The 16,148-nt window shown below is 39.3% G+C and overlaps 1 protein-coding gene across 1 annotated transcript; it reads right to left on the bottom strand.

Annotated features, from left to right (window-relative positions):
• Positions 1-7,016: 7,016 nt before the first annotated feature.
• LOC139965650 (sialate O-acetylesterase-like) lies at positions 7,017-11,704 on the bottom strand. The gene is made up of 3 exons (XM_071968245.1): positions 11,311-11,704; positions 10,593-10,723; positions 7,017-10,245 (listed from the first exon to the last, which is right to left on the bottom strand). Exons 1-3 carry the CDS (start codon positions 11,492-11,494, stop codon positions 10,087-10,089), a joined length of 474 nt encoding a protein of 157 aa, XP_071824346.1. The 5' UTR covers positions 11,495-11,704; the 3' UTR covers positions 7,017-10,086.
• Positions 11,705-16,148: the final 4,444 nt, after the last annotated feature.

The raw sequence follows: 16,148 nt of genomic DNA on the forward strand, positions 1-16,148 counted from the left end.
TAATATACTTAACTAAACTATCATCATACTGCTACTCGGAGTTACACGTGAAACTCCGAGTAGCAGTATGATGATAGTTTAGTTAAGTATATTATGTGATATATATATATATATATATATATATATATATATATATATATATATATAATAACTAAGATTCCCTCGACCACAACTGGTGTTTGTCACACACGCTGTCAGATTTAGACCGTGACATCGAACCATTTCGTGAAGACACGTTGGGAGTAAACGGCCATTAATCAACCGACCGAATTGAAGATCTACTCAACACTTATATATATATATATATATACATATCTATATCTATATATATATATATATATATATATTTTACTCTGATTACGCGAATTAGCTAAATATTACGATATGCAGAGATTGGTAGTAACGGGACTTCTCATCTTACTCAACAAAAAGTATTGCTACATTTGGTCCAAATGTAATGGGCGTTTGCTGCTGGCGGAAGTTGCGCCACGGCAAACTAGGTCAGTTGAACTGGTAGCCTATAGTTTTGTTTTTATTTTTTTAACTATTTTTATTTATTTTTTATTTCTCATGACATATACAAACAGACATATACAAGATTAACTTTAATTATTTAAAACGAAAAAGCTATTTCAACCCCATCGGCAAAGTACAAAGTATACTGTGATACTCTTATAATAAAAATAATAATGTCCAAATATAGCCTATAGTTGATAGTTTTGTTAATTTCATTGTCCAGCTGACCTTGTGACCTTGCATTTACTGGTTCTAATTTGACAAATACTGTTTTCTTTGTTTGAATGTGTATATTTAAAGGTCTACGGACACCTATATGAACACCATTGTCCTATAATCACTCTTACATGCATTAGAAATAATGAAAATAGCTGCAACCCCATCAAAATCCATCTTTATTCTAGTTTTATTTATGAATAAGTTTTAGCTTATTATGCACATCGATGATGGGAGAGGGGGTGACTGCCTCATTTGCTGTAATGTTATTTCATGTTATTCCTTCGTTTCAAAGACACTGAAGACAGTATTGTGGCCTAATGCGATTTTTTGAAATATTTTATTGTCTTTTGAAAGAGGAACAGTTATTTCAGATGATAACAGATTATTCAAATGATATGTGGGATTGTAATTAGGGGTTAACTTATTATTGCACCCTAACCATGGGCGTCAATCCAGGGGGAGGGGGCATATTGCCCGAATTTTCATAAAAATATTTGGTTGGCGTGGTGGGAGGGGGGGTGGCTAATAAGTTTGTGAAATGAGTGCCAGTGGGTACAAATGTATCGAAAAAAAAAGTTCAGAACAAAAGTGCAGTCGCAAAAGATGGGTGTGTGACTGACACTGACCGTATCGTTGACGAGTAGCGCGAGGGTGGGGAGGGGGGGATACAAAGCAGCAGTCGGAATTTTCTGGCTTTAAAACCCATCTAGTTGGATTTTCAGCCACTACACCCCCACCCCCACACTCTTCAGGCCTTAGCTACGTCCCTGGGTACACGGTGGTTACATAGTACGCTCCGACCAGAATTAATTCACTCGATAAGCAGATGCAGATCCACCTAGCAACCGAGGTAACTTGCGTGAGGACTCCAACGAACAACCACTGATTTATTTTGATTCCCTTCATCAGTTCAGCCACCACTCACATGGGATCTATTCTAAGCCTGACGATACATGCACATGTGTGAGGTCCTGGAAACATAATTAAAGTGGTTTGTCTTGCCATCCTTGTTTCAAATTCCATAAAAATGTATTCTTGTAGACCTAGCAAAATATTTAAACTGACACAGTCCCATTGGAAGTGTGTCACGGGTGGCGTTAAAAGTCATTGGTGGTTTAACATGCTGGCGTATGACGACTTTTGGCCAAATTTGCCCTAAGCTCAATATACGAACTCGGATCTGGGCTGTGCCTAATTAGTTATTTATTTAAATTATTAATAATGGCGTATGAGGAAATGCACCATTTTGTGGTATGACTCCCAGGACGGCAAGTCGAGAAACTCACATGCAGTCGCGGCAGATAGCTTCCTTCGCCTATATGTCCGGGACATTTAAAAAAAAAAGAAGAAGTATGATGATGATGATAATCTATTTTAGCCAAGAAACCAAGAAAATTTCAGATTTGAATACCTGCCAGATTGCAGGAGATGGCACTTGCCAGGCTGGATAGCAGCCATCTAGTTGCGTGATTTCGGGAGAAAAAATACAAATTCGTCACTCAGGAAATCCGCAATAAAGTTCATGCGACCTTCATTTTTGGTGGATTATTTTTTTTATTAGTGATTCCAATTGATATTAGAACATTAGAACCCAGTGCAAGTTGACAAATGATGTGGCGAAGTGGAACCCCAGCCCCATTTTGCCTATTTTTCAGGATAGAATACCCCTTATTTGTTCGAACCCATGACAACTAACAATCTGTGAATAAATTTACTTCGAAATGGGCACATTATATTGCGCCAAGTCGGTAAAGGAATGACCCCAGGGCCTCAGATATATGCCTATAGCAGGGGTGGGCAACCTTTTTGAATGAATGGGCCAGATTTTAGGAGTGAAAGATTGACAGGGCCGCCCCTAACCAACGACCTACTGTTGATTGAGTATAGGTAAAGACCCTTTAGGAACGTGTATTAGCTGATTTTGAAAATAGTTGAATGTATTCAAATACTTAAACTCAATGCAGGGCTATATTGAATGCATGGCATGGAATTGAATGAAGAAACTGTTAGATGAAACTATTAAATGGAAACAATCACTTAAAAGAGAATGATTGTGGACAGAATTAGTTAGTCTTGATCATATAGGTTATATCAATGTCCACGAAGAAAGAAAAGTGTTAGAATAATGTTAGTAATATTTCTGTGGCTGTTTCAGTGTTTTCAAAATATTCAGCTCTTAAATGCGCTTAATCTCTGGAATGCGAAGGTTAATCTATTAATATACTTTTAGCAAGCTGATATCTGGGGCAATACTAATGACCGTTAATGCCATGCATATGCATCATATGCATATGTTGATACGTCGCACGTTAATATATCGGCCATTCCTAACTGGATGACAAAGCATTTTAAAAGGACCTATTAGCGGCCTTTACAACCATAATTTATTTATTCCCTTTTGGGCCTCTGCTCGTCTCTATGGCTATGAAGTCAGTGCATGATTCTGTGGTCTAGTCTGCTTCGTCAAGAAAATGACAAACTATAGAGAAATATTGAAAAAAAAACAATCACCACTAAACTAATACGTTAACAACTATGACAATAAGTTTGGAAAGCTGGCTCACCAAGCGTAACTTTCCTTATTGTGTAAATCACACACCCAAACACCGCGACCATGTACCAAAATGAGAAATGTATATATCCACCAGAATTTTAAGAATATTTCAATGATATGCACATTGTTTACTTGTTCATCTGATAAGACAAGAAAGTGTAGTAGGTATCACTGGTGAAGGTTAATAACTTGAATATTAAAGAAAATGAAGTATTACTGAGGGCCATTGTCAGTCAAGGGATTCCACCCATAACGCTTTGCACACCGTGCTTGAAATAAGGCTGTAGTTATTTTAAATATAAAATTCTTCAGTTATAGAAAACGGTTTTCACAAATTACCGCTGTTCAACACCCAGGCTGTATCAACTGTACGCATACGTAAGGGTACCGGTACGTGCTTTGTTTGGCCTTACAGACTTGTGCAATTCCTGACAACTTTTGCTGCATGCGCTGAGTTTTGAACACTATCGTGCGCAAGCGCCCCAGCGCGTGACAAAGTAAATATTACTATCATAATGCATGGTGTTGATAAACCAACGAAATCGTGTTTACATTATTATGTGAATGAATACCGCCTTTAATCAACCGTGCAGTCGAGTCCATTCAAAATTTACAATCTATACCATAACACATTACCAACTAATACACACATTTACGTCACTGTAGGCTACTCTATATATTATGGAATGCAAAGCATGATTTGTATTAAAACTCTTTCGCTGTCAGAGATATCTGATGGAGCCTAAAACGGTTAAGAAAGGTTAAGACCATAAAATAGTATTTCTTCATCTATTAATACTTTCTGTTTATCCAGTGTTTGTGTCGTCTTGTTTACAGAAGAAACTGCATGTTTATTTATCATTCTGGTCAAACTCAAGCAAGTCAAAAGATGATATATTGATATTTAAAACTACATTATGCAAAGAACAGATTTTAACAAGAAACAGATTGCTTGGAAGAAGGAACTTTTGACCAAATATGGCTTGAGATAGCTAGGTGATAAATTCTTTATTTTTAGGTTGGACGAGTCCATGAACAATTCATTTCACGGCGTGGGGAATACAACCGTGGTAATCATTTAATATTCGTCAAGTTTCCGATGTGTACATGTTGACCAGCCTGCTCTTTATAACAAATGGAAGTCCCTCACCTCTTGGCACAGAAATCAGGGCATTAATTTATACAAAACTGCCCTCCATGACAAAGCCCCCCGTTCCCCATGAACATGGATGACTCGCCCTAACCGCGTGCCGCGCTCTGAAAAAGTTAACTTTCCGTTGCTTGCAAATGAAGTTTTGTTCGTGTCGCTACAAAATGCAGACAGTAATGAAACGTGATACCTTGTCATCTTTAGCTGGACCTGAGATGTCCATCGCTGTATCATTTGTACACTGTGCTGTTGGTATTGACCGCAGCTGTATGTACTGACTTTACACTAGTGTCTAATTTACCGACTGTAGCAAGCTGTGTGTATTTTCTGGGATCGATGGTGGTGTCTAACACTTCTGTATCACCTCATTCGAAACTAGGTCAGATTACCGGCATGAGACGCTTCTTTGTGCACCCCTTTGATGACTGAGAAAAGACACTGGATAAAGACGAACATGTTTTCATGAGTGGTATGACGACCTAATTCAAGCAATAGAAATATTCATCGAAGGACACGTCCAAATACAAGCTTGCTTATGCATCATAGAAAGCAACACTTGTACTTTGCAGCCGCCAAAAAGGTGTCTACATATGGAACCCTCCACACGCCCGCCCCACTCCCCCGCCTACAAAACACCCCTCCATTCATTATCACCACCTGGAAATGTAATGAGATTATTCGATCAAGGTCAAAGGAAAGCTAAGCATAGTAACGTACATAAGCTGTCATGCCTACTCCACATAACAGTGTAATGTTGGCATTATATAGTCTACCTTTAAGACAGCCTGTTTGCTCCAACCTGGGCGCGGCTTTCCAGGGGCACAACAACTACGCCATTTTAGGTAATGCTAAGACACACATCACGTTCATTTTCTTTACAATTGTTGGTAAATTTTTGGGAGCTTCATGTTTTCTTTTAACAACTTGAGGTATTGAAATCGCTCATTTCCCTTGCGGAAGGCCAGTGTCTTTCCTGCATTTAAAAAAAAGGTGACAGATCTGCTCCATCAAACTACCGCCCGGTCTCCTTTACAAGTATTATCTGTAAACAGCTTGAACATATCATTGTTAGTAATATGATGACTCATTTTGATAAATACTCCATACTTAGTGATAAACAACATGGGTTTCGTCGCGGGAGATCATGTGAAACGCAGTGAGCCGGACTTGTGGATGATTTAACTCAAATACTGGAAAATCGAGATCATGTAGATCTCTGTATTATGGATTTTAGCAAAGCAATTGATGTAGTTCCTCACAGACGCCTCCTGATGAAACTTGAACATCTTGGCATCAGACACAATACCAACAGGTGGATTGAGGATTTTCTATCAAACAGAACTCAAAATGTCATTATTAACGGGGAGTCATCAACAAGTTCTCCTGTATTTTCTGGAGTACTACAGGGAACAGTTTTGGGTCCTCTGCTCTTCCTTGTCTACATAAACAACCTACCCGACTATGTCGCTTCTGATGTAAGAATGTTTGCAGATGATTTAATTCTGTACCGACAAATAAATTCCCTTAGTGATTGGGACAATCTTCAAAAAGACATAAATTCACTCTGTAACTGGGAGTCAGCATGGCAGATGAGATTCAACAAATCAAAATGCTTCATTATGCGGATGACTCACAAGAAGAATATTCCAAATCATGAGTACTCAATGGGTGACTCCATCCTTCAAGAGGTTAAACACCATCCCTACCTTGGAGTCGAACTTTCAAGTGACCTTACTTGGTCTAAACACATCAACCAGTCGGTAAATAGTGCCAATAAGATCCTTGGTCTTATCAAACGAAATTTTTGGAATTGTGCATCATCGGCAAGAGAAACAGCTTATAAAGCTCTTGTTAGACCCAAACTGGAATACGTCAGTGTAATCTGGGACCCTCATCAGCAAATCCACAAAGAATCCTTGGAAAAAGTTCAGCGACGTGCTGCTAGGTTCGTCAAAAATGATCATAGTCGCTTTAGTAGTGTCATACCCTCGAAAACAGAAGAATCAAAGCACGACTTGTTACCATATATAAAGAGACTCATGGCCTAATTCCAAGCAGCATAAATAACCTTCTTGAAGACAAAGACAAACCAACTACACGTCAATCTCACAGTTTGAATTATAAAATTCCTCAAGCTCAAAAGAACTGTTATAAATATTCGCTTTATCCTCGCACCATTCCTCAGTGGAACGCGGTCCCACCTTAACTGAAATCAGCACCAAACACCTCTTCCTTCAAGTTCATGCTGGAAAGTCAGCAGCACCATTAGCAAAACTTGAAGGACTGCACGTCAGCAGCCACATCAGGGGCGATTTGTGCAGAACCACACCAAGACCAAGACCAAGATAATAATTATCACATTGTATACTATAACCATGTATACTTACAACTTTGTGTATTTAGCCAATGCCAAGTTTTGAAGTATATCACACATAAACTGTAAACTGGGGGTGGGCGGCAGGTGGGGGGCATTAACTGTGCTAATCATACACTACTGTAGCTAATTTGGTCTCCAATTAACAACTTGAAACAGATGTAACAATTACATGTTTCAAAAAGACAACAATGACAAATAAGTTTTGTTTTTTTATTTCGTTTATGCAAAGTCAAAAATAAGAACAATTTTATCTACTATAAAAGAGTTTGTGATAGGTGAACCTACCAAGCCACCTACCAAGCATGACATTGACTTTAACTTGTGCTTCTGGAGATATCGTGTTTACAAGCTGACTGTCACATACACACATACATGTACACACCCACGTACGGACACACACGCCATCACAATTGCAAAGGTTACTGAGCCTTCGGCATGGAACCAAAAATTGGCAGTTGAAAGACAAACTCAAGAAGAGGAATAGTCAACTGAATTTCAAAATGGGGCAAAATTACTAAGGGAAGCAATGCAACAATGCAGAGTCATTAGAAATAATATTTCAGCTATTGTTTCAGCCTCAAGCACCCCCCCCCCAAACCACACACAAAGACAACTGATTCTATTGGTGAGACCATTCACTGTGAGTAGAACAGTCGCACATTAAGACTATATTATAGATCGAATGAACCGGTGCTTGTTACAGAACAGTATTAAGCACCAGATCAATTGAACATTCATACATTCAATTTTTACAAAGTTTAAGCAAATTGCCACATTTACACAAGGGATTTGTTATCGAGCTGCAAATCTAGTGAGAACAGGTCATAAAACTATCCTGCATATTATTATTTAGCTGTCAATAGAAAACCAGCCGCATATTCAAAGGGCAAGATCCAACATGCACAATGACAGCAAACTTAAAAAGATTGGATCCGCCGAGGATCAGAGAACTTCTCCGACAATAAGATTCATGCGTTTTGGCTCAATTTGCCAAGATGGTTGGATTGCTCAATATTTGTTTCTATATGTATGCAGAAAAGATCTCTCCAATAAAACTACAAATATTATTGTTTGGCAAGTACAGAGTAAACAACAACAACAACAAGAGATGGTGGATGAAACGCATTGATAAAATTACCGGAAAGCTTAGATCCAGCTATGAATACTAAGCGTGGAAACAACTACGCACTGACTAATTCGTAGTACCTATTGAAATCTAGAACTGGTGCTTCCAGATTAATAATTGACATTCCTCTTAATGTATGCATGGGTAAACCAACTGATATCTGCTCACAATACACTAAAATTACTTTCTGGAAAATATTCTGAGGTCATCAAAAGAAGGATAGGATAAAAAAAAAATACTGATATAGTTCCTTTACATAAAATCAGACTAAACACAGAATGCAATGAAAAAAACAGAATGCCAAATGCTATCAAGGTTTCTCTAAAGCAAATGTTAAGTTTAAATGCTGGTATTTCCAACCTCCCTGTTATTGACACAAAAAGGGCCAAATTTGGCAAATTAAAGCATGCTGTTGTAAAACTGAAATCTATACATTTCTACACCACAGATTGCTAGGAAACATTTTATTCAATCAAAAATTTGGGCTGTTGAATATTCAGTAGGTTAACATGGGTTTGAAAGATTGTGTAAATGACCATCCAGGATTGGTTCCTTATATAAACTTTTGATGGTTGCCTCTCTGACTATAGCATTATTCTTGTATAGCCAGCTATTCAAACAGCAGAGTTACATGCATGATTGCTAGCCCAACTGACACTGCCTCTACAATTGGCAAAACGCAAAGAATTAAATTGTGTGGCGTAAATAAAACTGGGTTGATTCCTTAAAACTTTTAAAGGTTGCCTCTCTAACTATAGCATTGCTCTTTGGAAAATCTCTTTTATACCAACTAAATCAAACTATTAACCACTTTAACCACATATAAAAACTATCTCCTAATTCTTTATAAACAAACATCATCATCACAAAACTTTTTAAGCAAGAAGAAAAAAAGAGAAAAAAATACTCATAGTATTTGTTGCATTATGTAAGGCTTCAGTCGTGAGTGAAAGACTATAGTCTGCGTTGGATCAATACAGACCAAAGTGGTCACTCGCAACTCTGGACAGGCAGGAGAAAGGGAGGACCAGGTAAAAAACGATAGGCTTTTTGTACTTAATGTGGTCAACCTATATACCAAATATGAAATCAATCCAAGCTTTGCTTCTTGAGATATCATGTTTACAAGCTTTTCACTATTTGACCCCTGGTGACCCCAAGTGACCTTTGACCTACACCAAAAACAATAGGCTTCATGTACTAAATGTGGTACTTTTACATACAAAATATGAGATCAGTCCAAGCTTTGTTTGTTGAGATATCATGTTTACAAGCTTTTCACTATTTGACCCCTGGTGACCTTAAATGACCTCTGACCTACACCAAAAACAATAGGCTTCTTGCACTCAATAAGGTACTCCTATGTACCAAATATGAGAACTGTACAAGATTCACTTCTTGAGATATCGTGTTTACAAGCTGGGCGTCACAAACGCACACACATACACACACATGTTTGTGTTTCATTCAGACCGAGGACCCCATTGTATTTTCCATTGTTCAAATTCACGTACCCTAACTTTAACAATACCCCATACAATAGAATTCTTCCGAGGACGTGGTGATTCTTTAGAAATCACAACCGAGGACCTGAAATTCTTTTGTTCAAGTCCTCGGTCAGATAGCAAAACAAACGCACACACGCACGCATGATTGCAAAGGTTACGATTGTCATCGAAACCCAAAATTGCATATCTAGTAGTCCTTATTACTGCCTTCATATTTTTATAGAGATTATTTTTACCATTCATTTCTGGTTGCCAACTTTTTATACTACATACACACCAGCTCAGTTATGAATTATTGAATTCTGTTGCCTTCTGTAGCACCAGTGATGAAATGGGCCATTAAGATTAATACTGTTATGACATGTGTGAAGATACATGTCAGATTGTAACTTCACTTGCTAGAAAGAACCACTTAACGAAAGGACAGACCAGATTTGGAAACATGGCAACAGGGAGGGGGCAAATAGGTATCTGAGATTGGCGAGGTGAGGATGGGGGCTGGCCAGAGAACAGGAGGACAAGGATGCAAAGAAATTAGGATAGATGATTGAATACAATAATTAGAAATGAATGATTATCCACGATGAAGAATGTAAAGTCACATTAACCGATATAACAATAACTCTGACAGTCCACTTACGCATCATCCGGTGATTCAGGATCAGGCAGGTCCAACGACACAGCCATGAACACTTTTTCCATCATAGGATTAGGAACATAACCGTAACTCGCAGTCTGAGCCCGGCGGATTAATGGATAGTTGGTATTGATGCAAGGAACGTTAGAAGTACACAGCTGAAAGATTATCACAGAAATACCACATTATTTCAATTGATGACAAAACAGTATGCACTCTTGACCCAGAGGTATGGGGTGGGAGCAGTGGGGCCATGAACCCCAACATCCAAATGTAAAGGGTGGCAGCAGTGGGGCCATGAACCCCAACCTCCAAAGGTAAGGGGTGGGAGACGTGGGGTTAAGAACCCCAACCTCCATCATCAGTTGGGGCTAAATCATTCTTATTTATCTTAAATTTAGTCTGGAAAGAATTGTTTCAGAGAAGGTCAGACAAAACTGAGGGCATTAAACAATGGCAATGATAAGGTTGTAACCAGGATAGATACAGTTTGTTTCATCCTCACCTGCACAAAACCAAATGGGAAGGCTACTTCGGTGTTTCCTCCCGTCCCTTCATACCACTTACGACGCCAGTCGTTAATCATCGCAGGAAATAAGCAAGCATATCTATCGGATTCAGCGGCGTTAGCTTCTCCTGCAAGAGAAGATGAAATCATTTCAAATCATTCTACAGTCAAAACTGTCAAACAAACGATTTGGGAAAGGATGCTTCAGATTAGTTAGTTAGATTTCTAATTGTTTATCATTTATAGTCTGCCAAAAAAACTATATATACTTCTGAGGTATTTACGTGTTACATATCAGCACAAATAATAAAATAAAATCTTACTTTTACGAAGAAAATACTCCACATTCAGTGCCAGCTTGAAACTACCCTTGGTCTAGCCAACGACCCAAATCAACCTTCGGGCCTTTGAACACAATCTCCTTATTCATTGCCTGTATTGCCTCAAGATCTTACTGAAAATACAGCTCTTCTCTCAGTATCTTCAACATCCTCACTCCTCCATCCTCCCCCAAAAGACGCAAATACACACACAACAACTCCCTTTATACCTCACCATAGTACAACACCCTTCCCATCCGACCATACCCACCAAAGAAATGACAAATTTTGCTCAAATTGTTTTTATTGCTCCCAACTGACCTAATCTAGTTCAAAAGCAGGAATATATGCTTTGATGTTCCTAATATATAAATGTATAAAAATGACAGACATACCTTGATGCCATAAAACTCCTTTGATGGTGAAATTTAACAATGGATGAATCATAGCGTTCCATAATATGCTTTCTCCACTCGGACCTTCCACCCCCATTCTCTCCCAGATATTCATTGGCTTCGACATATACAAAAGTCTACTTGGATTATCTTGTTCCCTGATTTTCTTTCTGCAGACGCCCATGTATTTCTCCAAACTAAATTTCTAAGCCATGAGATCTAAAACTTAAGGAGGTTTAGGAGCATCATTAGGTCTGGGAAGTGTTATTTCCGGCGATCTGGAAGGTATATTTGCCCCAAAAAAATCGTACGCTACGCGCGAACCCATGGTCGTGCTCCGCTTAGATAGTGTCATAGAACAGACACGCGTCCCCACCATTATCCAAGACTGATCTGCGCCCATGCTCAAAACAATGCTGGATCAAACTGCGCCAAAGTTCAATACAGGGGAACTTGAAATGCAGCTATTGGTCAAGACCAATTGGTGGGGACACGGTACAGTATATCGTGTCCCCACTACTGAAAAAGTTGGTGGGGACGCGTCCCGCTGTCCTCACCAGGATCTGCGCCCATGGTTTGGAGGCTGTTTATCGTGGAACGCCATTTTCATGCTCACTGATATGATGTGATATCTGCTGTTTGCTTTACAAATTCGAATAATTTTGTCACTGTTCCTCTTTCTCTTCCCGTTTTCTTGCCGTATTTTCTACTCCATGCTTTTCTCCTGTTCTCTCTTTCTTCTTTTTCTTTTCCTTCCTTCACCTCGTTGAAGTTGGCAAGTGTATACAGTTCCAAAGCTATTTCAACAGCAACAAAAAGTTATTTTGTGTATGTCTGTTGTGGGGTGAAGTTAGCGCTATGAGCTACAAGTTCCAATGCGCAAGGTGGGGGAAAGGGGCTAGAAATAATGTGTGGGTCAATTCTAACTCGGTTTTCGGTCGTTAATTGTTGATGTAGCCTACCAGGTAAAAGGTTTAAAAGACTTTTACAATTTCAAATTTAATAATTTGATTTATTATGCCATTTGGAGCACATAACATAGGCTATAACAGAACATTACTGGCAAAACTAGGGGGGGGGGTTGATTGTGTGGGCCAACCGACCCTCTTCAAAAAGTGGGGGGTTAAAAAAAAAACCCACCCCCCTGTTTCTCCTCCACTGGCTGCTATTGTTATCAAATTAATAAATTATCTCATTCCATAGGTCAAGAGACAGAAGACGAATCGGCGGGTCGAGACTTCTTGGAGCAACTAATCTGCGAGGTGGAAGCAAGAACAAAAGCAAAGATGGGAAAACGACAGTTCATGGACGTGCCGTGTGGAAAGAGCTAGTTGCCAAGGCGACATTGTATATGTTTGTTGTGTTGTAATAATGTGTTTGTACTGAATAATAACTTGTGTAAACATTGATCGAGTGATTAAGAGTTGTTTGACCAAAATGGTGCTTTGTTAATATTTGTATTATCCTAGCCTTGATTATGCATGTGACTCGATTATGCTCTGTACATGCTACAGCTGATGCGCTTTAAGTTAAAATCGTCAACATTGTTGTTCCGTGTGGAGATTTATTTGTCATCTTGTAATCAACGTAGACTGTACTGTGATTTTGAACTTTAGTTTGCAACGTCGGTTCAACAGTCTTTCGTTTATATTAAGGCTACCCCCCCCCCCCCCCCTCTTAGACAGTCGGATAGACATATAGACATTTTCATAGCAGTATTTATTGCGTTGAAGACCACTTAGCCTATATAGAGTGGGCCCCAACAAAAGTCACTGAAGGGAGCACCATAAACTTTATGTCTGCATACTATAGGCGTTCAAGCCGGAGAGGGGCGGGCCACTAAATTGATTGGCTGAGAATGCAGAGGTTCGCGAAAAGGAAGGACTGGGCGGAACACTGGTGAGCGACAGTTTTCTCAGACATATCGTGGTCTCCCGTAACGGTTTTCAAGCACAAATAACACACATGGATAAGAAATTAGCTGGAAAAAGTCACATCGACTGTTACTTGCTTGAAATGGTCTACTATTCAAAGTGAAATTTTGTACCTTAGCAAGCAATAGTACAAATTCCATCGTAACAGTAACGCCATGATATTTCAATTAATGACCCATGCAATATTGAAATAATTAATTGTGTCACTGACTAGTAAATGGGCCAGATTTGTTCGGATCTGGTTCCTCCAAACCACGTATATTGCGGGAAATCATTCTATGGCAAGCCAACACAACGGCTGTATATGTTATGTCGAAACTACCAGTCTCCATTCTCGCAATATGTTGGCAACCCTTCTACGATACTTCGACAACTCTTTGTTCAAAATATTATAATGGATTAAAATATATTACCATAATATGGTATAGCTATAGACGAGAATGTTCCGTGCAGGTAAGGTCAGAATTAGAACTAGACATGGCTCTATATGTTGCTTCACTTTTTAGACAACTCAAACAAAAAGACAAAAGGGAGACCTTACCCGTGTTGCCAGGTTCACAAGATGGACGTGTCTGATGCCGGAAGCACATGATACATTCTTTTTCATTGTAATTTACATTTTAAATTACAAAACAAGCCGTAACGTTATGCAAACAAAGATTTGTGGTTGTTGCTGTTGTAGTAATAAACTCACAATTCACTCCCAAAATTCCAAGAACGGGTTCTCTGGAAGTTTGTTATGCATTGCAGAACTTCGATGACGCGTTGATAAATGTATCACACATGATTAAATATGCCACACTCATTGGTTTATTGAGCACGCCCAAATAGGCAACCATTATGGCTCCCGTTGGCTTTCCATACTATGTCGCATAGTTCCGTGGATTCCACACATCTGACAGAGATGGAAATCATGTCTCAATATACATAGGTACAAATACGAGTCGGCATCGTGTATAAATTTAAAAGAAAATATATTACACCCTGAAAACTATCCGAGCTCTTCCCTTCATAGAGGCTGATTTCATGATCTTGAAATTTGCTGAAATGCTTATTAATCTTGTACATGTTTATAATCTCTTAGAACAATGGTATTATCATCACCTTGAAGTTGTTCAATTTGTTCTGGCTATGTTAATGCAGGGTTGTTGCCCTGGTTTGTGGGAAATAAATTGAGGTTGCAGGTGCGCGCATAAACAGATGGTTAGATTAAGCTTATGATATGTCGATTGTTAACTTTAATGTTCGTCATGACATGCATGTGTTGAAAAGACAAAGAACATATATGCAAGCAGAATAACAGGTGGCCCTATAGTACGATATGTTATATAAACTACACTGGTTGCAAAATATTTCGAGACCTTAATTCACATGCATGTAAATGTATATGATCAATTAACAAAATATGCGTAAAATAATCTCGGCATAGTTAATAACTATCCTTTCTCTTTTGGGAATGGAGGAGTGATCGGGGCACCGGGAAGCAGCTGGTAACTTAGTGGATAAGGACCGGTCGGCTTTATGAAATCAGTGGGGAGCCTGCAGAGGGCGCCTCATATTAAAGGCATTGCATAACGTTAAAAACAAGGCATGTTATACCTCGATCACCGCCTTCCCATATGATTACGGATTCAGTTTATTATGTCTGTCTGGTATGTGATTTCCCCAAACTAACCAGACTGTCCCGCACCGAACGGGGTGGGGGGGGGGGCGGGGAATAAATTGTACTGAATCGGACGTGACTTTGAAGCCTTGTCTGTCTTTGATTTTAATTTGTGGGGTGGGTGGTGCGAGGGGACGATACGGGCTGAGGGAAGGGACTGAAAAAATTAGTTACACATTCTCTACGGTTTCGGAGTTAAAAGATAGATTGAGTTTGATATCGAAATGCTTTCAGAAAAATAGTGGAACAGAAGAAAGTTGTACTCGTAAACCTATTTCAAAATTTCGATACACACTGTCAAAATGTCGACCTTTTTTTATTTTTTACACTGAAACTTTTTACATGGGGAGCATTCAAAAAATGTTGAGATAAAACAATCGATTTTCTTAGATGAAATTGTGAAATCCGGGACAACTTACATCCACAAAGGTAAAAATCTCCTGGGAAAGAAGGCTCAAGATCAGGCGCGTAGCCTGGGGGGGGGGGGGCAGCCGCTCCCCCACTTGAGCATATTTTTAATTTTTTTTAAAATGATTTTATGATATCGCTAGTATTTTCAAAAGAGGAATTATAAGCTGCAACTTACAAGGCCTGGGAAGTGACGACAAAATTCAGAAAATTGACGTTTTGACGAGATAACGGATCTCGTCAATCAAGGGCGTAGGAACCGGGGGGGCAGTGAAAAATGTGAGAGGGCGGAAGTATCATTCCGCCCCCCGGTTCGCAAGTCAGAAAACCCCTTTTTCATTTCCAAATGAGAAAAAAAATCTCATTTGGAGCACCAAATTGCATCTAAGGCCAGGTGAAAATACAAAATTGAGTTTACAAAATGGAGCGGGTGTTGAAGTGTGCTATATTGCACCAAATTGCATCTGAGGCCACCTGGAAATGCAAAGAATTCCAAAGGGGAGGGGGACACCCCCTCCCCTTAGACCCCTCCCCCAGGCTGACCATCAGTCTTCAGCCCCCCCCCCCCCCCCACTCAAAAGTACCTTCCTACGCCACTGTCGTCAATGCAACAATTTTCTGCAAATTGACGGGTTGCACAGTTACTACCATCTCGACAAAACGACAAAATTCAGAAAATTGACGTCAATTTTCTGAATTTTGTCACGTTACCATCTCGACAACTCATCAATTTTCAGAAAACTGTCGTTTTGTCAAGTTGGTAACTCGTCAATGCAATGTCCCTTCTACGCTTCCGTATTACCGACTCAGTTTCCCTGCTCCCATCAGTTCAA

Source organism: Apostichopus japonicus, chromosome 3 (assembly GCF_037975245.1).
Source record: "Apostichopus japonicus isolate 1M-3 chromosome 3, ASM3797524v1, whole genome shotgun sequence".
Classification (NCBI taxonomy): Eukaryota; Metazoa; Echinodermata; class Holothuroidea; order Aspidochirotida; family Stichopodidae; genus Apostichopus; species Apostichopus japonicus.